The sequence below is a fragment of the Salvelinus fontinalis genome, chromosome 34 (genome assembly GCF_029448725.1).
Source record: "Salvelinus fontinalis isolate EN_2023a chromosome 34, ASM2944872v1, whole genome shotgun sequence".
Classification (NCBI taxonomy): domain Eukaryota; kingdom Metazoa; phylum Chordata; class Actinopteri; order Salmoniformes; family Salmonidae; genus Salvelinus; species Salvelinus fontinalis.
In genome coordinates, this window is record NC_074698.1 from 2,209,663 (window position 1) to 2,235,366 (window position 25,704).

The window sequence follows — 25,704 nt, forward strand, 5'->3', positions numbered from 1 at the left end:
TATGGTGCAACAAAAAATGTTTATTCTTCTTTTATCTAACAAAATTATTCTCCAATCAACTTAAAGCATAGATTACTTGATATGGCAAATGCATAATATGATCTGTCTGTATGGTCAAAAAACTATACCGCTCCCGCGTCTAGCAAGGACTCCCTCCCCCGAAGGCCCAACTTCCTGCCTTTATACTAACACAATTCACAATTCACTTTTCACAGTGATATTCAATGACATTACGCACTTTCTTGGACCGCTCATGTGCCTATGTGGCTGTTTTAGTCTTTCAATTAGATATAAAGAAATTTGCCTACAAACCCAACATAAGCCACTATTGCAGTATTCGCATTATCGAACCTGTGGCTTTACAACAAGCTGAAGAGAAATGTCTGCATACTTTACCAAGCATGTCTGCGCAACGCTGCTACCCAGGGGATTCGCTGTTGGCAATTGTGGTGCTGCCCAAGCTGCCCTGAAGAGGGCGCTGCTGCTCTGTCTGATGATATTCTCCTCAACAGAACCACATTCTGGTAGGCTACACAAAGTCAAACAAGTATACCTACAGTATGTTGTACAATGTTTTGTAAATTCATTAGTTTATTTTTGACAGAATCCCTGGACATAAATCTAGTATGGCTTAACCAGAAGTAAGAGGCCTGGAAAGTTAGCAAAGCAACATTTGCTGTATGAAATGCAATGTTATCACCATCCTTCTATTTCAATTATTATCACACGACCATTTTTAACTGGTAGAACGAATGAAAGAAATTAATGAAAGGACTAGATGGAAAATAATGTACATGCATGGAAAATAAGATCTGTACAACTTGGTGTACAAGTCTGTATGAAGGCTGTATGAAGGCTGTATAGAAGGACCAGGGCATGGTGAATATTCCCCGTTGTCTCATAGTGAGATAACAGTACAGACTTGATGAAGGCTCTACTGGCTATTGGATGCAGCTGGATGCTGAAGTTGGATGCTGAATGTACTCTTGAACTCTCTCTCAAATAGATCCTTCAATCTTTCGCCCATTTCACGGAACTCTGCATTATCCTTCAGGAAACAAAAGACACACACATTTGTATAGCAAACATAATAAACAAACTAGAAATGCAATAAACATAACTCATTTAGCCTAATGCACCTTTGTTATGGATTAAACAAAGGCACATTGTTAAGGTGTTATTCGTGCATTCAAGCACAAGTAAAGTTGACGAGCGTATTTCCAAGATTTTCTTTCAAAATGTTAGCCCTGAGTCTTCACATTGGATACTGCAGTAATGCAGTCTTACCCTGTTAAATGTGGCACAGTTGGTGAAGATAAGCAACACGTCAGCCACAAAGTGTTGCACTGTTTTGTAGAGATTCTGCTGCAGCTTCTCCACAACCCTGTCCAGCCACATCGGAGTCTTTATCACACTGGTGTAGTTTCTCACCTGTCAATGGAACACACAGACGGAGATATATGTGAACTATGACACACGCACAGAGAGCGAGAGAGAACCAAGCAAACTTACATTGATGCAAGGATCTGTCACAAAGATGTTGTCCTCGTCCGCTTTGTACAGGCGCAGCAGGAGGTACTGGCATTCCTGTCGGAGTAAACGTGACTGGTCAGAGATTGTTTACATTTAATTCTGAATAATTATTTCATGTCAAGTATATAGTGATGCCCATAATGGACAGACAGACGGATAGGTTGAGTAATTGATTGATTGAAGGAAGTTGGTGGCAATTGGCCCAATTGTAGCAGTCATTAATACAGGCTCCTTACCAGTAGGTGGTCAGAGATTCGGCAGGTCAAGGCTTCCTGGTAGGTAATTTGTTTGGGGTAGCGCCACAACTGACTGGCCCCCAGAACACAGAATGTACACATCCACGTACGATTATCCCTGTGATAACACACATTTTAATAGTGCACAAATTAGCTGACAGCTAAGTTTACCTACACAGAACAAACAGACCTCTCTTGTATCAAATGTATTTATCTTACTCTCTCTCTCTCATCAACCCTCAACAACTCTTCTCACCCCAGGATAGCATCATCCACATTAGGAAGATGACATCTTTGATGGAAGGAGCGAGGACACTTATCACAGCATATCACGCTGCCCTGGCTTCTACAGATGAAGCAGTCGTCATCGTTGTCTTCATCATGCTGCCAAGACAGAGAAGAGATTGGTTAGCAATCAAGCACCAACTTCATGTTTGTGTGTTAACGAATTTCGTACAGATTGGTTTCCTACACCCTCGTGTGTAAAACAAGGAGACTCCTTATCACCGATTCCGTCTGCTATGTTTGTTAATGATTTGGCCAAATAAATTAAACAGTTAAATACTGGAGTAAGATATGATGTTGAAATGCGGATTATATTATTTTGATGGCAGAAACTGAACAAGACCTGCGGAAAATGTTATAATGTGCAGTCAATTGGTGCAAAAGATGGAGAATCATGATTTTTATTTATAATTTTTTGTAATGCATTTTAGAAATCCAAGTACTAAGATAAGTTTCAGTTTTGTGGTGGTGAAGAAATTCTTGAGTTTACTTGCAATTATAAATATTTGGGTCTTTATTTTGATGAACATACTGTATGACCTTTCAATACGGCACATCTGCCCTGGCTGACTCAGCATGTAGAGCTTTTGGGGGGATTTATAGGAAAAACAGAAACACTCAAAGATATTGGTTATGCCTTATATTCCAAACTTTATCAGACGTGTGTGTCCTGTTCTGGACTATTCAGCAAGTGTGTGAGTTGCTAAGAGGTATCTCAAAGGAGTACTTATTTTTTAGGTGTCCACAAGTTTGCACCTATACTGGCAATAACTGGGGACATTGGCTGGGAACCCTATGAGGTGAGATGGAAGGCGTGTATGGTGAGACTTTGGAATAGACTGTTGGATATGCCGATTGCCAGAAAAGTTTTTCAATGGGATCTCTTCACAGGAGGAGCCTGTGCAACCGAAATGTCGGACCTTTTCCAGCTGTCTGACTGAAAACATTTGTACAAAAAACTAATTAAGGGAGACATAGACACTAATAAAAAACAACTGATGATGCAATATGAAATGAAATAGGTGGGGGAGGTTAATCATAAACCCAAATCGTGTGTGAGAGATACAGTATATTATGTACAACCTACCTAAAAGCAAGACATCATTACGTGTAAGATCAGGGATATTGCCCCCTGCGTATTGAAACAGGTCGGTATAATGGTGAAATGGATGAGGAAAGACTATGTAACTATTGTGACCTTGAAGAAATAGAGAATAACATTAATTTTGTCATCTATTGCACTTTGCACCACAATATATCCACTTTCCTTATTCCAGAAAGCCCACCAGATATACCCTGGAAATATGTGGCTGAGCGATGAGGAGAAACTTAAATGTTTTTTTGTCCATGGTGTATTTCTGTTTGCTGAATTTTTTGATAAAGCCTGGAATAAAAGAAAAAGGGCGACCTATACCTACATTCTAAAAGTATTTAACTCCTATATAGCAAAGTGCACGTGTGTGTCTGTAGGCCTGTCTCACACTTGAATCTTCTCATGTGCGAGACCGGGTTTAAATACCTTCTGTTGAATTTTCCTCAATTTATTTTTTATAATTTTTACTGATCGGGGGTTATTATTATTATTGCTTGGATAACCTTATCTACTATTATGTACTGATTTCTTTTTTCATTATTTATGCGGTGCGCACTTCGCAGAACACCAGAAGAATTATCACTGAATTATCACTGTGAATCATTGAAATGTTTGTTATGTGTCAATTAATCCTGTAAGGCACAGGTGTCAAACTCATTCCACGGGGGCCGAGTGTCTGCGGGTTTTCGCTCCTCCCTTGTACTTGATTGATGAATTAACATCACTAATTAGTTAGGAACTCCCCACACCTGGTTGTCTAGGGCTTTATTGAAAGGAAAAACCAAAAACCTGCAGACACTAGGCCCTCCGTGGAATGAGTTTGACACCCCTGCTGTAAGGGATGGGTTGCCAACTGATGATTACACACGAAAATGTCATTCATTCATTCCGTATACAGTAATGTTAAGAAACATCTTGGAATTTCATTTTTACAACTGAAGCATTCGTTTAACCAATGTGATTGGCTGATTGGTAAGTGGGTGCCACCATGTTCCCGAGGGTCGAGGGGGAAACTTACCCGGTCTTTGACCGTGGAGCAGCACAGCTTGCACTTACACAGGAGAGAGTGGATGTGCAAGAACTTACTCTGAAAATTAGAAACAAACAAATACAGTAGTAGAAGTAATAAAATGTTTTTGAAGGGAAATGTTTTCATCACAGGTCCTTAATGACCTGCCAGACTATCTTAAGCCATTCCTGGTACTGTAGGTTGGTAAGTGCCAAACACACATCTTCTGTCTCTCTCATCTCTCTTCCTCTCTCTCTCTCTCTCTGTTCTCTTTCCCTCTGTACCTCGATGAGGACGCTGAGTGGTTTCCCGTCACACTGGATGTCTTTCTTCCAGGAGGGATCTTCCAGAGCTGACCCCTCCGTCACAAACTTCACCGGGGTCATCCAGCACAGCTCGGTACGGATGCTCTTTCCACACGACCCTGGGGCAACAAAGAAGATAAGGGCAAAAGGAAAAACTCAAATTAAACCCTATCATAACCCTAGTATAAATCCAATATGGGTCACTACAGCTGACCAGAGTGACATAGGGCTATGGAAAAAGAACCTGTAGCGTGTTATCGAAAATAGCTAAAATTGGGTAATTTACTTAACTTTATTACGTTTATTTTTGCAGGGACATTTTCATTAAAAGTGCCAGTTTTAGCCAGTCAGCTAATTTTCAACCGTAGTCGCTGGGCAGTACAGACAGACAATGAGCACATACAGAGCAGAGAGCAACATATGACAACTAACACTTAGTACGCAGACAGACAGAGCAATGACACAAAAAGCAACCAAACAAAAGAGAGAAAATTAAAAAACAATATCTACACACCTCACAAACTACAGACAAGGTTGTGTGTTGCACAGTTGCGTGTGTCTGAAGGCAGTGAGTTCCAGACATGGGAAGCTCTCACAGTGAAAGCCGTCTGACTGAAGATGCTTTTCCTTAAGGGAACTATACAGTCACATCTCATGGCAGACCTTGTGGATCTGCTGAAATGGGTTTTCTGCTTGATAAAAGCACTAAGTGGGGGCAGTATTTGAGGTGCAGCCAGAGAAAGAGGGTTGACAACATGTAAAAGTGTCTCCAGTACCTCCAATAGTTTTGGAGACATGGCAATAGCTATAGGATTTTCTTATGTTTATTAAAACTCCTTATGGCTGCAGGGGCAGTATTGAGTAGCTTGGATGAAGGGTGCCCAGAGGTGCCCATAGTAAACTGCCTGCTCCTCAGTCCCAGTTGCTAATATATGCATATTATTATTAGTACTGGATACAAAACACTCTGAAGTTTCTAAAACTGTTTGAATGATGTCTGTGAGTATAACAGAAATCATATGGCAGGCAAAAACCTGAGAAGAAATCCAAATAGGAAGTGGGAAATCTGAGGTTGGTCGATTTTCAACCCAGCCCCTATTGAATACACAGTGGGATATGGATCTGTTTGCACTTCCCACGGCTTCCACTAGATGTCAGCATTCTGTAGAACCTTGTCTGATGCCTCTACTGTGAAGTGGAGCCGAAGGAGACAGGAATTAGTCAGGTCTGCCATGAGGTGACTATGCTCTGACCATGCGCGTTCACATGAGAGGGAGCTCTGTTCCATCGCACATCTGAAGTCAATGGTATTCTCCAGTTGGAACGTTATTCAAGATTTATGTTAAAAACATTCTAAAGATTAATTCAATATATCGTTTGACATGTTTCTACTGACTGTTACGGAACTTTTTGTCATTTCGTCTGCTTTTAGTGAACGCGCTTCCTGACTTTGGATTTGTTTACCAAACACGCTAACAAAAATAGCTATTTGGACATAAATGATGGACATTACCGAACAAAACAAACATTTCTTGTGGAAGTGGGAGTCCTGGGAGTGCATTCCGACAAAGATCAGCAAAGGTGAGTGAAGATTTATAATACTATTTGTGAGTTTGGTTGACTGCACAATTTGGCGGGTAACTGTATGGCCTCCTTTTGTAGCTGAACGCTGTTCTCAGATTATTGAATATTGTGCTTTTGCCGTAAAGCTTTTTGAAATCTGACACAGCGGTTGCATTAAGAACAAGTGTATCTTTAATTCAATGTAAAACATGTATCTTTCATCAAAGTTTATGATGAGTATTTATGTTATTTGACGTGGCTCTCTGCAATTTCTCAGGATATTTTGGAGGCATTTCTGAACATGGCGCCAATGTAAACTGAGGATTTTGGATATAAATATGAACTTTATCGAACATAACATATATGTATTGTGTATTATGAAGTCCTATGAGTGTCACCTGATGAAGATCATCAAAGGTTAGAGATTAATTTTATCTCTATTTCTGCTTTTTGTGACTCCTGTCTTTGGCTGGAAAAATGGCTGTGTTTTTCTGTGATTTTGTGGTGACCTAACATAATTGTTTGTGGTGCTTTCGCTGTAAAGCCTATTTGAAATCGGACACTTTGGTGGGATTAACAACAAGATTACCTTTAAAATGGTATAAGATACATGTATGTTTGAGGAATTTTAATTATGAGATTTCTGTTGTTTGAATTTGGCGCCCTGCACTTTCACTGGCTGTTGTCATATCATCCCGTTAACGGGATTGCAGCCATAAGAAGTTTTAAACCTTGAGACAATAAAATATGTACCTGATGCAAACCGATCCTTATGTAGCATTCCATTGATGGCTCCACAGGTGACTTTGAAGACACACTTTTTCACAACACCATGGCTGACTCCTGTACTGCTCTCTCCTCCAGCAGTATTTGCTTGCTCTCCTCTCTCTCCTTCCTCTCTTTTCTGCCTTTCTTCTTCTTCCTCCTCTTCCTCCTCACCATCATCCTCCTCAGATTCTGAAGTAAAGATAAACAAAGACGTTTTGGGTCAAAAACCTTATAGCAACAAAAGCACATGGTTAGAGTGACATCATCCCCTTCCTTTACCAGATAGTCATGTCTAAAGGATTCAGAAAGATTCCATTGAGTTGTGATTGGTGTACACACCTGTGATTGAGCCCGCTGATTGGTTTGAGGGAAACAGTGCTCTCTTGGTGGCCTAGAAAGGAGAAAATAGACAGAACAGTTGTACATATATCAGTCACATAATAGACTCTTTATCTAATATGGTAAGGTCATGGACAAAGAAAATGATCATTGGTCAAAGTATGATTACGCCCAAGAAATATAAATTCATGCCCGTATAAACATCCCAATATTGACGGCTAAGGCTAAGCCGTTATCAGGCTTAGATGTTGCAATAAAACTGAATCATGACTAACATTCATAAACAACATGTATTCAGATGCTATGACGATGCAGCATTTTCTTTGCATTTTCAATGGTCCCACATCTTTCCATGCCCAGTATGGTATAAGCATCTACTTAGAAAAGCCGAATTGCCATGATGTGTTACCATTCTATTAATTCGTGGGGACCTGGATTATATTTGGTTGATAAAGGCAAGGATAGATTTTTTTATACAGTTATTATAAAGTCATTTTTACATAGAATGATGTGGGTGAACTGTTATATAGATATACAGTATGATGTGGATGTAGTAAGCATTTGAGGGCATTTGTACAACTAAATAGTCTAATTAAATTTGGCTGTTAATCCAGATGATGTGGTATATTGAAAGATTGGTCTCATACCTGTGCACTCTTTCTTCTTTTAAAGTCTGGTGGAGTTAAATGGCCTTCCTGAAGTGGGTAGGATGGTGATGGGAGGGGGTAGAGAAAGGGAGACAGACATTGCTTTTTAGTGTTGAATGACTGAATGGCATATCAGTGAAATACCTGTACAGTTAGTTTCTTTACAGAAAAATAAAAAGGGTATAATGTATAGCTATAGTTTGTTGCTCCGTCTGGCCCAATTTTCTGGTATATGTAATGATAAACCGATATGCTGTGGTAAGATTAGGGGAGACCTGGGGTGGTTGCCTCACGGGTTGGTTGTCACAGTGCTAATTACTACCAATCTAAATGGCGCTGTGTAATGTTTAAGTTAAAATGTGTGAATTCTTCAAAAGAACTCATTCACCTGGTCAATTCATGTCAGCATGACAAAACATTGAGGTGAGGGGAATTTATGTTTCGTATAGGTACAAGGGGGGAAAAAAGTGTGATATTTCTTCGTAATGTTTTAATTATGGGAGTATCCATGAGTACGTATGTTTGTTGAAAATAGGAAAGGGAGAGCTATATTTCAAACCTATTTCTGAGTCCCTAGGTCAAGCTACATGAACTAGCATCTTAAATTATTTAGTCATTATCACAGGGCCATTTACTTATGGCCCTGCCGACATCGAACGACAAAAAAAATAAAATCTATGAACTAAAAAATATTCCACTTTATTTGGAATGGCAAGCAAGGCAAAATTAAACATGCCTATTTATATAACGAATATGAATTCGGAGGGCTGAAATGATTAAATATTAAAGCATTGAACCTATCTGTCACATGGATGACGCTGGAGAGACGAAGCATGTAGGGGGAGTCAAACATTTAATATATAACGGACATGGAACGAGACAGGAACAGCGTCAGCATACAAGAAAACAAAGACAAAAAACAATCAATGCAGAAGCGGGGAACAGAGCTGGGGAACTGACAAATATAAGGGGAGGTAATAACAGGTAATGAGTGAGTCCAGGTGAGTCCAATATCGCTGATGCACGTGACGAGGGAAGGCAGGTGTGCGTAATGGATGATAGGAGTGCGTGACGACGGGAGGAGGAGGCGGGAGCAGCAGACGTGACACTCTCACTAAAGGCTTCAGTCATACAAAAATGGTACTTAAATTAGTAAGAATGGCTCACCCCATGTTAAAAAAAGCTATTTTCCCTTTATTCAGATTACAACCTCTCACGTTTGGTTATTTGAAAATAAAATCATCTCCAGAATATCCCTATTTTTAAAACAGGCTATAGAAAGCTGGTTGCAATTTCACTTTAAAGAATCAGAAAAGACAGAACAAATATTATAACAAATTTTATGGTTAAACTCAAATATAGTAATTGGTAATTAAAAAATATATATAATCTGTGTTAATGATATCATAAATATGACTGTTGGCGTTATGTCACACGTGCAGCTAACAAAAATATATGGAAATGTCTGCTCTTTCCAAAATTACAACCAACTGAGTGCAGCATTACCACAAAAATGGAAGAGGCAAGGGGAAGGGGAAGGGGAAGAAGATAAGGAAATTGTCTGTCGGCCCTACATTAAAGACCAAACTTGGTTAAAGAGAATTGTGATTTTAAAAAAGTATATCAGTTTCATTTAAGGACCAAAACATTTTTAGTTGCACCATGCAGGACGCAAAATAGTTGGGAAGAGATTTTCAATGTGCCAATTCCATGGCACGTGGTTTATGAACTGATACACAAAATAACACTGTATTAAAATGGTAGGAGTTTTTCCATTTAAATTAATATACAAAATTCTTGCAACCAATAGAATGTTATGTGTATGAGGGATACAACCAATCCCAGTTCTTCAGATTTTGCTGCGAAGAGACAGAATCATTAGATCACTTGTTTTGGTACTGCCCATATGTAGGGCGGCAGGTAGCCTAGTGGTTAAGAGCCCTTGTCGATGTGCCCTTGAGCAAGGCACTTAACCCTAATTGCTCCGGTAAATCGCGCTGGATAACAGCCTCAGTTAAATGACGTAACTGTAGCTTGTTTTCGGTTGCACGTTTAGGAACGGCTGAAGAATTGCAACATTTACCTGGAACTAAACCTGCAAATAGCAGTGCTGGGTGACTTGAAAAGCCATAGTCAATCGATAAATAATATAATAATACATTTAGTAAAAATGTTCATCTTTAATTTACATTCTGTAGAAACTATGAGAATATAAAGGTTCAGAGCTTTTGTGAAACATTACAGCACAGTTGAAAAATGTATGGACATTAGAGATAGATGGGAGGGGTTGCGGGTAGCTGAAGGGTCGGACAAAAACGAACAAAAAGATATCTAATGCAAAACATACCATGTCCGTAAAAAGTATATAGTATGTATACGCTAGAAGTAGAAGCCTAAGTATTGTTGTCCATTATTTTACTACGGGAGGCAGGGGCGAAAATCTGATATCAACTTTGGAGGGGACAAGTACATGACATTTTCTCAAGAGCAAATTCCTGAGGGGGACACCAAAAGTAACACATATCCTACATTGTAATATGTTAAATGTATATTGAGGATCCATAATTACTACTACTGGATAATTGATAGGTAGTTAACTGAAGGGTTGTCCCAACTTGTTCAAATGTTTACATCGTTATAATACTACTAATAATAATAGTTATAGCAGTGTTCCTTATCATTCCAGTATGTATTTACAACCAGCAATACCAAGAAAGGCCAGTAGGTGGCAATGGTACTGTACACTGTGTATGGGTGCAGTTTTCGTAAATACAATGAACATGGTGCGATCTCATCTAAAATAATCTCCATTGAGAACCCTCACAGAGTTGGTCTCAGTATTGAATTGACCTTTTAATTAGACTTTTTCTGATACATTTATATAGTCATTAAATATCTGCCACTGGCCTGAGTCTTCTACAATAGCTTTACAAGAACAAAAAGCTCAAAATAAGTACAGTTCTAAAAGCGAAATAACTACTTCAATGAATAACTCCAATAAATCAACCAAAATGTCCTTCTAAAATACATATTTATTGTTCAGTCAGTGTCTCACCTCTTCAAACAGCAGCTATGGACAAGTATGTCACACAAAGTACGCAATTTTAAATAAAATAACATAAAATAAATAATTAGTAAGTGTACTGTCATGTACTAAAAACGAAAAACTGCAAACTACTAAACAAAATAACAAATATCATACTATACACCAGGGGTTCTCAAACAGGGTTCCGTGGACCCCCAGGGGTCCCTGGTGTAATTGCAAGATGTCCGTGAAATAAAAAAGTGTAATGAACGTATTCAGCACAAGGATTCCAGTAACTTTACATATAATATAGAGGGGTGGAGGTCCCTGAGGACCACTCAAAACCTTGCCCAATACCCGAAAAAGGTTGAGAACCACTGCTATACACACTACTGAACAAAAGAACCGAACATATGTTTGCTGGTTTCAATGGATCTAACAAATTGCTGGCAGATATTTTCCCTCTTGAGACTGTCCAGCCTGTCTTTATGTACATTACAGACAACTACGCCGTTCAGTCTCTCTTGGCCCATGCTGGCCCGTAGCCAAGTCTTCAACCTGCGGAGTGCACTGAAACTCCTCTCAGCCTCACATGAAGACACTGGCACCACAAATAAAATTCTGATCAGCACCTCAACTTGGTCAACCCCCGCACCTCCCCTGAAAGCCTCCTGAGGACCTCTGCTGCCTCTCCACTGCTGCTACAGGGGTATTTGTTGCGAAAGAGAGGCAACCACACTGAAAGAGAATCTATGTTCAGCTCAGGGTACTGATCTAGAGACTCATCCAACTCCTCCATGAGAAGCGCTCTTTCCAACTTTTGCAGGACTTTTAGACTGTCCTGGTCAAAACGGTCGCCAGCAAATCGTCTTGAGTGTGACTCAATGGATTCAATGGAGTCAATCAATGTTGTTCCTTTCTCATACAGTGCAAGGTAGCTTTTGTCATTTCTCTTGCCCCTAAGTGATGACCGCACACACTCGACTGCAGCCTGCATACCAGAGAGTCTGAGTTTTCTTCTGCAGTGAAATGTTTAGACATTCAAGCTCTCCAAGAACAGCAGAGGCAAGTGTGACTTCAGCCTTTGCTGAAGTGCTCGAATAAGCCACTGGCAGTTGAAGCTGTCTTGGATGCAGTTTTTGCCATCTCCTCTAGGCTGCTTAGTACCTGCTCATGCTGCCCTAGCACAGCTCTAATAGCAGTTTTCCGCACAGTCCACCTTGTTGAACATAGGGGTTTCAGGGTGGTCAGATTTGTATCTTTGGAAAATGGGATCATCCTCTTCTGCCCTAAGTTTTAAAAGCTGGTATAAATTCCCACTGTCATCTGTGTGGCCTCTAAAGGCTTGTCCCTGTCTTACTACATGCTGCACTGAACTAACCATTTTCATCAAGCAATGCCTCGCGTCCTCCTGCTCTTTACCCCATGCGCTGGATAACTGAACACTGATTGGATTTAGTTGGTGTGCTGTTACAGTTACAAAGTGGTGGTGGGTTTGGCAGTTTTGATGTGCTGTGAATTTTTCAATGGCTTTTCACCAGTTCCTAAATTCTGCACTAATGAAGGCAGCATCCGCTCTTTGGCCAAAAGATGGCTGGCTTGAAAACCTGTCACGACTTCCCCCGAAGTCGGTTCCTCTCCTTGTTCGGGAGATGTTCGGCGGTCGGCGTCGCCGGTCTTCTAGCCATCGCCGATCCACCTTTCATTTTCCATTTGTTTTGTCTTGTCTTCCCACACCTGGTTCCAATTCCATAATTACATGTTGTGTATTTAACCCTCTGTTTCCCCCATGTCCTTGTCTGGAATTGTTGATTGCAAGTTTGTGCACGTTATGTCTGGCGTGCAAAAGTTTTTAACCACTGTATTTATTTATTGTTTTTGTTCACGTGATTTTTATTATTAAACTGCGCCTGTCACGTTCTGACCATAGTTCTTTTGTGTTTTCTTTGTTTTAGTGTTGGTCAGGACGTGAGCTGAGTGGGCATTCTATGTTGTGTGTCTAGTTTTCCCGTTTCTGTGTTTGGCCTGATATGGTTCTCAATCAGAGGCAGGTGTTAGTCATTGTCTCTGATTGGGAACCATATTTAGGTATCCTGTTTTCTGTTGGGGTTTGTGGGTGGTTATTTTCAGTCTTTGCGTGTCTGCACCAGACAGAACTGTTTTGTTTTGTGTTATTCTCGTTTATCGTTATTTTGTTTTTTTGTTTAACGTATTCTATTCAAATGGACACTTTTCACGCTGCGCCTTGGTCCTCCTCTCTTCCTCCATACGACGAACGTTACAGCGCCGTTGTAACACAGTCTTTGCTCTCCTTGGCACTCATTACAAAACCCTTGGCTACAGTGAAAACACAACACTCCTTTTATTGATGGATTTTAATGTAGCCAGGGGAAATTGCAAAACCATTTCTCTTGAAATGTCAACACTCTGTTGGCAAGAGTTTGCGGTTCTATAAATTGTAGGTGTGGCTGATATGGTTTTGTGCCATCACTGAGGTAACTGGACAATGCTGTGCCACTGTCCCCTATACTGGTGCTGCTGGCAACAAGGTTGAAACCTGGTCCTGCCGTGGTTGACACTGTCCTCTGAAGTCTCTCTCCCTGGCCATTTCCATTTCACCACCCTCACTGACTCACAGTCTGTCTCCTAGAAAATAAATAAGGTGTTTGCCATACTCCTAACTACCGGTACCCAAAACTACACAATTAATCAAACATCAATACCATTGCCTTAAAAAATCTTAGTTCAGTCACCAGTTTAAGTTGAGAGTGGGGGTATTCATGGCATTGTCCAACTATGTCCCCATTTTACAAGTCCAAAAAAGAGAGAACCTTTCATAATGTTGCCAAACAGACTCAACAAACTTACCTGAGACTCCCTGTCTCTGCCAGTCTGTCCCTGCCTATCTGTCCCCAGCTCTGCTGTCTGTGTGCCATCTCATGCCTGCTCTGCCTAATGACACATTTGAAACATTTCCATTAGTATTTCACTTCTTTCTTGTGAACATTTGATCAACTAGTATATGAGATATTAGGCTACTAGGGTTGTTACTTAGCGTTTTGGTGTACTGAAAATTGTTCTGATGTCCATCTTTTTTCTGCCATTTTTCACACACAGTGAGCAAGTTATTTACAGTAGGAAATGTCTATCATCTATTATCATTCTATAATGGGCTTCGATCTACAAGGTTTGCTAGCTAGTCAGCTAGCAAATGTGAAACGGATTGCAGTGACAAGGGTTGACAGCTGTATGAGTTCACCATTTACACAACGTATTGCTGCAACCTTTTGTAATTTGAATATAGTTTATGCTTTCGTTTTATATTGGCTGGCTTTCCACAATAGCTGAATTTGCTGAGCTAGCAAGCACCAATTCCATTTTTGTGGTGTTTGCTATAATCTTTGCTATTGTCAGTTTACTCCAAGATCGGCACACAGGCGCTTCAAAGTCCCGTAGCGACAATTTAGCTTTTGCAACGAGACCATTAAAGATATTTAAGACAATGGTAGAAGAGTGTAGTTCTGTTCAGTTTGGACTTCAGTTTATCGCTAACCTTATCACAGGAACTTCGAAGCACTACAGCTGCATGCTGATCTTGGAATAAACTGACCATAGCAAAGGGGGGGGGGGGCTAAACTGGTTAAGCTTCCTTAGTGTCCGTCAAGTTTTTATTCTGAGAGTTTGAACCTAACACCCGAAAACACTTCCCATTTGCCCAATTTCTTTTCATGACATTCCCCCCCAATGTCAGTACTAATGCAATTCCATAAAATACACAATATGAGCAGCATCAGATTAGCAAAAAATAAAATAGCACATTATCAAAATAGGTTGTCGCATGGTAGCCTTTAGCCTAGCGTATTTACTTCACACAAAGTCGGCATGAATTCAAAGCACACGCATAATTGACACTGCCGGACTGCACATGCGACCCGAATGCAGTTAATAAACCCTACAGGAAACCCCTACAGAATAGCCTATAAAAGAAAGTGTGCCTCTTGAGCTGTCATTGTGACTCTTCAGAGAGTCACAAATTTGATAGGTCTGTGCACAATTCACTACATATGCGTCTCGGTCACCGACTTGAAGTCTGTTAGCCTTTTCCCTCATGCCTCTGAATTGTTATCTTCTCCTGTCCTAAAGCCTAGGCTATTTTCCTATCTAGTCCCAATCCCACTGAAACCCCAAATCCTAACTCCTGTCACGCATGAAAATTCTTAACTTTATTCTGTGATACATAGGTTGCATTCTGAAAGCACGTCTCTTGCCTATGCATATCAAAATACTGCTATAACATTTCCCCCGCTTCTCTGCGCTGTCTCGTACTTGCTGCGCATATGAGAACTTCGGTAGAGAATGTGCGATCAACAAATTATATGAGGGTAGATATGGATATTAAGATACCTTGATATTTAAACTATTTGCACTCTCAAAATAGTTATTTATGAGCTGATCTGGTCATCAACTAATCATCAAGACTTTGCCAAAATATTCTGACATTCGTTTATTATTAGGTTATCTAGCAAGTTTAGCAACTATGGTCATTTGAATTCTCATTTGACTGCCGTTTGTATGATTTGACAACGCTATAGTCGGCATGTGCTCTGTGCGTCCTGAATGCGCTCTGTGTCGTGAATTAATTGAGGAACATGATAACGCTCAGAATTTATGAACGGCCTGTTTGCAATTCACAACGTCATTGGCGATCAAAGATCATTCTATGAAGGCGTCACTACAGATCCGGGTTCGATCCTGGGCTGAGTTGCAGCCGGCCACAACCGGGAGACCCATGAGACGGCACACAATTGGCCCAGCGTCGTCTGGGATAGGGGTAGGTTTGGCCAGCTGGGATGTCCTTGTCCCATCGCGCTCTAACGACTGTGGTGGCCGGGCGCATGCACGCTTACTTCAGGTCACCAGATATACAGTGTTTCCTCCACACATTGGTGCGGCTGGGTTCCGGGTTAAGCGAGCAGTGTGTCAAGAAGCAGTACGGCTTGGCGGGTCATGTTTCCGGAGGACGCGTGGCTCTCGACCTTTGCCAGTCCCGAGACCATACAGGAGTTGCAGCGATGGGACAAGACTGTAACTACCAATTGGATATCACGAAATTGGGGAGAATTTTTTTGTTGATAAAATCAATTAAAAGTTGTTTGTATGTGTGTGTCAGGGAGTCAGTGTAAGTATGTGTGAATGTGTGTGTCCAGGTCCAGGTTAAAAATTGATAAAATCAATTAAAAGTTGTTTGTACGTGTGTGTCAAGGAGTCAGTGTAAGTATGTGTGAATGTGTGGGTCCAGGTCCAGGTTGTGTGCATAGAGTCAGTGCAAGAGAGTTATTGCAAAAAAGGGTCAATGCAGGTAGTCTGAGGGCACATGCCAAATCTTCTCAGCCTCCTCAGGGGGAAGAGGCATTGTCGTGCCCTCTTCATTATTGTGTTGGTGTGTTTGGACTAGAGGTCGACCGATTATGATTTTTCAACGCCGATACCGATTAATCGGCCGATTTCTTAAAAATGTATTTGTAATAATGACAATTACAACAATACTGAATGAACACTTATTTTAACTTAATATAATACATCAATAAAATCAATTTAGCCTCAAATAAATAATGAAACATGTTCAATTTGGTTTAAATAATGCAAAAACAAAGTGTTGGAGAAGAAAGTAAAAGTGCAATATGTGCCATGTAAGAAAGCTAACATCTAAGTTCCTTGCTCAGAACATGAGAACATATGAAAGCTGGTGGTTCCTTTTAACATAAGTCTTCAATATTCCCAGGTAAGAAGTTTTAGGTTGTAGTTATTATAAGAATTATAGGACTATTTCTCTCTATACCATTTGTATTTCATTAACCTTTGACTATTGGATGTTCTTATAGGCACTTTAGTATTGCCAGTGTAACAGTATAGCTTCCATCCCTCTCCTCGCTCCTACCTGGGCTCGAACCAGGAACACAACGACAACAGCCACCCTCGAAGCAGCGTTACCCATGCAGAGCAAGGAATAACTACTCCAAGTCTCAGAGCGAGTGACGTTTGAAACGCTATTAGCTAACTAGCTAGCCATTTCACATCGGTTACACCAGCCTAATCTCGGGAGTTCATAGGCTTGAAGCACAGCGAAGAGCTTCTGGCAAAACGCAGGAAAGTGCTGTTTGAATGAATGCGTACGAGCCTGCTGCTGCCTACCACCACTCAGTCAGACTGCTCTATCAAATCATAGACTTAGTTATAACATAATAACACACAGAAATACGAGCCTTAGGTCATTAATATGGTCGAATCCGGAAACTGTCATCTCGAAAACAAGACATTTATTCTTTCAGTGAAATACGGAACCGTTCCGTATTTTATCTAACGGGTGGCATCCATAAATCTAAATATTCCTGTTACATTGCACAACCTTCAATGTTATGTCATAGTTACGTAAAATTCTGGCAAATTAGGCGGCCCAAACTGTTGCATATACACTGACTCTGCGTGCAATGAACGCAAGAGAAGTGACACAATTTCACCTGGTTAATATCGCCTGCTAACCTGGATTTCTTTTCGCTAAATATGCAGGTTTAAAAATATATATGATGTTTATGGTTAGGTACACATTTGAGCAACGATACGCACCGCATCGATTATATGCAACGCAGGACACGCTAGATAAACTAGTAATATCATCAACCATGTGTAGTTAATTGGTGATTATGATTGATTGATTGTTTTTTATAAGATAAGTTTAATGCTAGCTAGCAACTTACCTTGGCTTCAACTGCATTCGCGTAACAGGCAGGCTCCTCGTGGAGTGCAATGTAATCAGGTGGTTAGAGCGTTGGACTAGTTAACTGTAAGGTTGCAAGATTGAATCCCCCGAGCTGACAAGGTAAAAATCTGTCGTTCTTCCCCTGAACGAGGCAGTTCACGAGGCAGTGAACACGAGGCAGTGTTCTTAACTGACTTGCCTAGTTAAATAAAGGATAAATAAAGGTGTAAAAAAAAATCTAAAAATGTCCAAAAATACCGATTTCACGATTGTTATGAAAACTTGAAATCGGCCCTAATTAATCGGCCATTCCGATGAATCAGTCGACCTCTAGTTTGGGCCATGATAGATCCTTAGTGATGTGGACACCGAGGAACTTGAAGCTCAGGACCGGCTCCACTACAGCCCTGTCGATGTGAATGGGGGTGTGCTTGGCCTTCCGTTTATTGTAGATCAGTGTCCTTTGTCTTGCTGACGTTGAAGGAGAGGTTGTTGTCCTAGCACTACACTGCAAGGTCTCTGACCTCCTCCCTATAGGTTATCTCAACGACGTCGGTGATCAGGCCTACTACCGTTGTGCTGTCGGCAAACTTAATGATTGTGTTGGAGTCGTGAGTGGTCACACAGTCGTGGGTGAACAGGGAGTACAGGAGGGGATTAAGCACACACCCTTGAGGTGCCCTGGTCTTTAGGGTCAGCGTGGCAGATGTGTTGTTGCCTACCCTCACCACCTGGGCGCGTCCATCAGGAAGTCCAAGATCCAGTTGCAAAGGGAGGTGTTCAGTCCCTGGGTACTTAGCTTAGTGAAGAGCTTCGAGGGTACTATGGTGTTGAACGCTGAGCTGTAGTCAATGAAGCATTCTCAAGTAGGTATTCCTTTTGTCCAAGTGGGAAAGGGCAGTGTGGAGTGCAATAGAAATTGCGTCATCTGTGGATCTGTTGAGTCGGTATGCGAATTGGAGTGGGTCCAGGGTGTCTGGGATGATGGTGTTGATCTGATCCATGACCAGCCTTTCAAAGCATTTCATGGCTACAGATGTGAGTTCTACTGGGCGATAGTCATTTAGATAGGTTACCTTGGCGTTCTTGGGCACAGGGACTATGGTGGTCTGATTAAAGACTGGGTCAGGGAGAGGTTGAAAATGTCAGTGAAGACACTTGCCAGCTGGTCAGTGCATGCTCTGAGTACGCACCCTGTGGCATTGGTTATGTTAACCTGTTTAAAGGTCTTACTGTGACTCCATGTTGGAATTAGATATGAAGATAAAAAGGGTCAGTCCACATTTCAACCCATGACCTCTGTGTGTTTCTCCTAATATTGAAAATAGTTTTGTAAGATATACTGGTGCTGAGAGATACACACAAGAGTAAAAAGTCTGACAACCAACCCCAGTCTCCCCTATTTGATATTGTATATGATACAGACTATATGATACAGACCTATATATATCCCAGAGTGTAGTGTATGTCAACATTGTCAAAATGACAGGCCTGTATAGAGTATGAAAAGTGACCAAGCTGATCAACTTTCCTGTGTTATCACGTCTGGTTGAATAGTGTTTTTAAATGGTCAAATCAATTAAATCAAAATATACGCTGTACCTGGATCAGTTCTCTCAGAGTGGTGTCTCTACAGCGAATACTGTTCTTCCAGTTCTTACTGCTCTTCTTCCCCCCAAACTCCTCAAAGCCACTTGGGGTGAACCAGCGACCCTGGACCACAATGCACCTCTCCCCTGAGACAAACCAATAAGGAAGTCAGACATCAACCAGCAACCCTGAACCACAATGCACCTCTCCCCTGAGACAATCCAATGAGGAAGTCAGACATCATACACACCACCACAAATTAAAACCATGCAAAGTCAAATAGACTGTAGTACACATGTGCCTGACAGTGATTGAAACCGGTGTTAACCCACTAAAGGCTATGCATTAGATCTGGGCCCGTATGCACAAAGGGTCTCAGAGTGGAACATTTATTGTAAGTGCTGATGGGTAGAAAATAAAAGCTATCCTTAATCATAAAAGTCACACCTAGTCGACAGATCTTTAGGACACCTCATGAGCTGTCCTAACAAGTTAAGAGTTACCAGCAGGTGTCTTGATAATAGAAAAATGAGTCAGTGGTTCCTGCGCCACATGCAATTACTTTGGAGTTGTTAAAATAATGTTTTGATATTTCTACTGTATATGATCAATCCATAAATGATCTAGACCTACTGTACATGTAACAGTATCTCTTGAGCATTTGACAATGATTTCACATGAGGCCTATTCCACAAGTACATGCCTAAAAACGTATAAACATTAGGCTAATAAATAAACACGTTTTGTCTTTCGATTATTTATTTACCTACGTCATGTTATTTCAAGTTATCCAACATCACTTTGTTAAAACATTATGTTAAAATTGGGCATGCCTATACATTGGGCAATTGATGGCATCTAAGGGCTTATGTTAAATTTGATTGTGTTCCGATGAAAACGATAGACCTTTCAAATGTCGTTTACAATGCTGTAGGTAACATTATCTGCAAGTGACTTGATGCCTTGTGTGCCACAGCGATTCAGAGTTGTTAAATGGGAGTGACGAGTGTGTTGATATAACGGTAATATTGTCAAAATTCCGCTTTAAACAACCGTCAGAATTGGTTAAAAAAATATATGCATGCCAACATATTAGAGTAGGCAACAGTGGAGGCTGCTGAGGGGAGGATGGCTCATAATAATGGCTGAGCGGCGCGAATGGAATGGCATCAGACAGATGGAAACCGCGTGTTTGATGTTTTTAATACCATTCCAATCATTCCACTCCAGCCATTACCACGAGCCCGTTCTCCCCAACTAAGATGCCACCAACCTCCTGTGGTAGGCAAAGTGACCGTGCCAGGTGAAAATGATATCCAACTTTTTACCATTGCAACATTTGATGTAGCCTACAGTCATAGTCACCATGGTTGCGTGTTACCTATAGAATTAACAGGCAAGGACTGACCATCCATGCTATTAACAATATGGCATTAACCATGTTTTGAGGGTATACATAATTTGTTTACATAACTTTGTTTACAACCATTGGAGTAAAACAAGCGTATACAGCATTTTGTTCGGATGGGGTAAAACAGTTGAACTAAGCTCATGAGGTAATAATAAGTTATATTCCTCAAGAATCAATGGGTACATATCATAAATGTATAGGTCCAAAAAGGTATGTAGCAACTGCAGATTGCCACTTTTAAGGTCTCAGGCAAGGTTATTCAGCCAAAACACATCCATCATTACACACAAACACAACATATCAAGTCCTTGTTATGACCTACCTTTGGCCAGCTTGTCCCTGTTGAGCATGCCTTCTTTGTCCCCACACGTGACTGGGAGCTGGCTCTTGTAGATGGGCCAGGTCCAGATGTCAGCTTTCTCCCCCTTCCTGAAAGGAGAACCTGCATGGGGACACGTTGGGGACAGTCATTAAGATTTGACTTGAAATCAAAAAGAAATATATTTCACCCCGCCCAAAAAATAAACCTACTTCCTACCCTATTAATTCAGGAGTCAATATTTACTCAAGAAAATGTCTGTTTGAAGTTAGAGGTACTTTAGACTTTCCTACTCAAGGCCTCCTCTTTTCCCCCAGGGAACATAAGCCGGGGACTCACAGTATTTGAGCCTCTGGACTTTCCTCTTCTGACTGGGGGTGGACTGGGTGGATGTGCTGGGCTGCTCCTCCTCCGCACTCGCACTTCTCTTTTTCGGTTTCCTCTTTTTCCTTCCTGTCTTCTCCTCCGCCTCCTCTTCTCCTTCCGCTGAAGCCTTCTTCTTCTTATCCTCCTCCTCTTCCTTCTCCACCTTCTCTGGCAGTTTCTCATAGAATGTGAATGACCCTACAAGAGATTGGTGGCAAAATTGAGCAAACCATGCAACCTAATTCATGTACACCTAAAAAAAAAATATTAGAAATAAAAAAAAAATAATAATAATAATTAAAAAATTAAACAGGGCTTTGAACCTCAACTTCAAAGTATCCACCATTGAGACTACATTTATATTACACTAGGAGTTAGAATTATATAGAGATGTTAGCCTATCCATACAAATGCCATAATAAGAGAATAGTAGGAGTGAAGGCTCCAGAACTGACCGTCCAGCAGGCGGTTTCGTAGCAGGCGTAACGTGGGGTACTGCTGCAGGAGGTGATCCCTGAACACACAGTTCCAGAACACCTTGATGCTGTCGGGCCTCTTTGCCTCCACCCAGTCCAACACCTGGTACACACCCTTCTCCCTCAGCTCCTTACTCCGAATCAAAATCAGCTTCTGCAGGAGGGGTCAAATACAAAACCATGGTCCAATTTGTGGGGGTTAACAAATTGTGGCTGGAGTAGAATGATAGACTCAATTCTCTAGAAGCAACTGCCATCCTAATCAGTTCATGTGACAGACAGGAATTCATGGACACGGGTCAGGCATTACTAATCAATGATCATCAACTCCAATGTCCACTCTTACAATTAACATTCAAAGATGTGTTATTTATATTGTTTGTACCCAGCTAGTAATAGGACAGTGAATGGTCTTAGTGTACACAGTACACTTTTTGAATTAGTGTTGACCCGATGAACCCTGGAGAACCTCAAGGAACCTCTAGCGGTCAAACCGGGAAATGACTACAATCGGTTTCAAATCAAATCAAATTTTATTAGTCACATGCGCCGAATACAACGGGTGTAGACCTTACAGAAAAAAATACTTACTTATGAGGTATGTACATTTAGGTAGAGTTAATTAAAGTGCCTATGCATAGATGACAACAGAGAGTGGCACATGCCTCGGAGCTCCGGTATCAAACGCAACACTATAAAACACCAAATATTAATTAATATGCTTTAGGGGAGAGTGGGGTAAGTTGAGCATTTTTTACATTCAGCATCAGTCCGTCAAGGGAAGTATAGTATTCTTTCTAACAAAGATATCTACACATATTTCAGGATGTTGTGTTTCCCCGGAAATAATCAGAATTCATGAAAACATTTTGAAAACACAGCTAGTCCCAAAAAAGTGGTCTCTTGGCACAACTTATGAGGTAAGGTGAGCTGCAGAACAGGGTAAGTTAAGCCTCCTAAAAATGTCTACTGAATGAAATATTGCCACTACCTTTTTAAAACCATGTCTATCTTTATTTCCCAAACACAATTCACAATCACTTTTTGTCTTTTAATAATTTGAAGCATCTTTTAACACAGGCTTAACACCTAACAAACACTTTTTAAAAACACTTTTAACATAGGCCAGGCCCTATTGTTGCCTCATATGCCAGCAATAATGTCTTGCATTACACCTGGGAAGAAAACACTTCAAATTGCTCATCTTGCCATTGGCTCAACTTACCCGATGGGAAACATTTTGACTATATTAGCCCACACAGCTACAAGGATGCACTTTTATGCCAGGTTTAGGATCTCATATTGCAGCTTATAGAGACTCCAACTGATGTACAGAACAATCTTATAATGATCTACTTTGGTTCAGATAAAATAACCATGATACCTCTAACACAATAAATGTATTTGACTTGTTGAAAATCTGTTTCTTGGACATACCACTTCCTTCCTTCACAGACACCATCAGATGATGACCGCTTCCTAAATATTTGGTCAAACCTTGCACCAATCCTTTGTAATTCCAGTAAAATACTAAGGAATTCAAACCCTCACCTCAAAAAATGTTTATTCATTCATCCAATCATTCATTCCTTTCGATGATGGTAGCATTTACAATATAGGCCTAATACAGTACATTTTACAGTGTTGTACTGTGTCATTACACAGTATTTGCTATGATACTGTATTTATATTACAGTAACTGTACTGTAATGTTAAAAACAACATTTTACTTGCCACCGAGCTGCCTATAAATTACTGTCAAATTCATGATGACCCTTTTAAAGTAAATTAAGGCACATAGCCTATTTAAAAAAAGTAAAACATTTTAAACTAGGCAAGTCAGTTAAGAACACATTCTTATTTACAATTACTGCCTACACAGGCCAAACCCAGACGAGGCTGAGCCATTTGTGCCACCCTATGGGACTCCCAAACATGGCCAGTAGCCTGGAATCGAACCAGGTTGTCTGTAGCAATGCCTCAAGCACTGAGATCCAGTGCCTTAGTAGACCTCTGCGCCACTAGGGAGTCCATTTACTAGACCCTTTAAACATTAAACTAAATATGAAAACATTTCAACAATCTATTTGTTTTTTAAGCTGTTGAATACAGACGTCTGGTGTAAAAGTAGGTTTAAACCTTGGAGATGTATCCTTGTCTTGTGACCATTTTGAGAAATCTTAATGAAACTTCTCTGAATCATACTTCACCTTAATAATGCATAATATACGACTTATTTGTTGAGTACAGCGTTAATTTATTTAAAGCCTGTAAAGTAGGACCTAGAAAAGTTTGTTTCGGTATTGTGACCGATGGGATTAAATTGAACCTTTGATTGGGCGGTTATGTCTATAGAAATTTGGCGGTCTCTACTGCGCTCACCTTGTACATGTTCTCCGGAATGAGGTGGTGGTCACGGAGCTGGTTAAGAAAAGTGTGTGGTTGCACCATGCACGACATCTCTGTCCTACTACAGCGTAAAAACTGCAGTAACTGCTTATCTGTATGAAAGGCCAGCGGATCCATTGGCGCCGATCGCAACTGTAGTTCACCTCTTCAATTCAGTTTTCTTTGTTGAAAAAAAATCCAATATTTACCAGGTCACTGAATATATTAACAGTTTAATAATTCATGAACAGGTTAAGATTGGGTTGCACGTATAGATTCATAAATGAAAGTATGATTGTAGGCTATTTACATTTCAATCCAGGCCCAGGGTCTAATGCTTCGTTCAGACGATAGACGCGCAAAAGCAATCGAGACGAAAATAGCCAACATTCCAGTTTGGACGTAATCAAAAGGTTTTCAGTTGTAGGCCTACAACGTTGCTATTGTTGTTTTCGAAAATAAAATAGATCTCCCGCCTGCACTGAAACCCACATCAAATGACGTTTGGAAAGTAAGAGCGCTCATGTGACCGGCTGGTCCCGGCCGCCATAGGCGAGACCACAAAATTGCCGCCCCTTATCAGAATAGTCCCAGTAAGCAAAATAACGTTAAAAGACGTCTACAATACGTATTTTCATGACGTTGAAGTTAGGTTCAAATCAAAATGTATTTGTCACGTGCGCCGAATACAACAGGTGTAGACCTTACAGTTAAATGCTTACTTACAAGCCCTTAACCAACAGTGCAGTTTTTAAGTAAAAAATAGGTATTTGGTAAACAATAGAGAAGTGAAGAAATAAAAAAAACTGTAAAAAATAACAGTAGCGAGGCTATATACAGGTGGCACCGGTACAGAGTCAATGTGCGGGTACACTGGTTAGTCGGGCTATTTCAGGTAATATATACATGTAGGATTAGTTAAAGTGACTATGCATAGATGATCAACAGAGTAGCAGCAGCATAAAAGAGGGGTTGGTGGGTGGACGACACAATGCATATTCCGGGTAGCCATTTCATTAGTGAATTTTAGGAGTGCTCATCTATGTGGTAGGCTAGCTCATCTATTTGTAAAACACAAAAAAAGACTGCAGGTCCGGACAAGAACAAAAAAAGAGGTCAAAAAGACGTTGGCCCGTGCTTACTGGGGTGTAGCCTACCATGTCGACAAACAATGGAATTTTATGAATGCCCATCGATGTGGTAGACCCACAAGCAGGCCTTTGCATTGGCTTTATTAGTCCGAAAGGGATATTTAATCTCTGAATATCAGCTACCCAAATTTATCAGGAGGAGTTATCCTGAGCCAATTTGAAATGTGTTGACACTGCGGGAAATGCAAAAGTATTTTCTTTTTCAATAAAAAAAAAATGATGTATACAAACTTGGAACCACTGAGCATGACAATTTAGCCCATGGGATGAAACTAATGGACAGCAGTTGTGAGTAGCCTGATTGTCCATTCCATATTGTCAATTTTACTTTTACCTGTCCTGTTTTTAGGACATGCTGTTTGTTAACCAGTTAAAGATAATGATAATAAAGATAATAATCCTATGTTTCACAGAATCGTGGCTGAATGATGACATGGATATTC

General features: G+C 40.6%; 1 protein-coding gene across 1 annotated transcript; it reads right to left on the reverse strand.

Moving 5' to 3' along the window:
• Window positions 1–24,670, reverse strand: LOC129832833 (nuclear body protein SP140-like protein). Its single transcript, XM_055896881.1, has 16 exons — window positions 24,421–24,670; window positions 24,105–24,291; window positions 21,702–21,876; window positions 21,220–21,444; window positions 20,884–21,003; window positions 19,163–19,296; window positions 7,779–7,826; window positions 7,132–7,183; window positions 6,778–6,981; window positions 4,441–4,580; window positions 4,166–4,234; window positions 2,026–2,153; window positions 1,770–1,887; window positions 1,513–1,587; window positions 1,288–1,431; window positions 1–1,048 (listed from the first exon to the last, which is right to left on the reverse strand). The coding sequence occupies exons 2-16, from the start codon at window positions 24,246–24,248 to the stop codon at window positions 935–937; spliced, it is 1,890 nt and encodes a 629-aa protein (XP_055752856.1). The 5' UTR covers window positions 24,249–24,291; window positions 24,421–24,670; the 3' UTR covers window positions 1–934.
• Between the last annotated feature and the right edge of the window lie 1,034 nt (window positions 24,671–25,704).

What these genes read in the sequence shown, in the direction of transcription:
- LOC129832833 (XM_055896881.1), bottom strand. Translation starts at nt 24,248, where the DNA reads ATGGATCCGCTGGCCTTTCATACAGATAAGCAGTTACTGCAGTTTTTA. An exon ending in TTCCGGAGAACATGTACAAG is followed by an intron (nt 21,877 to 24,104) that starts GTGAGCGCAGTA and finishes CCCCTCCTGCAG; the next exon opens with AAGCTGATTTTGATTCGGAG. An exon ending in GCTCCACGGTCAAAGACCGG is followed by an intron (nt 2,154 to 4,165) that starts GTAAGTTTCCCC and finishes CTGTCTTGGCAG; the next exon opens with CATGATGAAGACAACGATGA.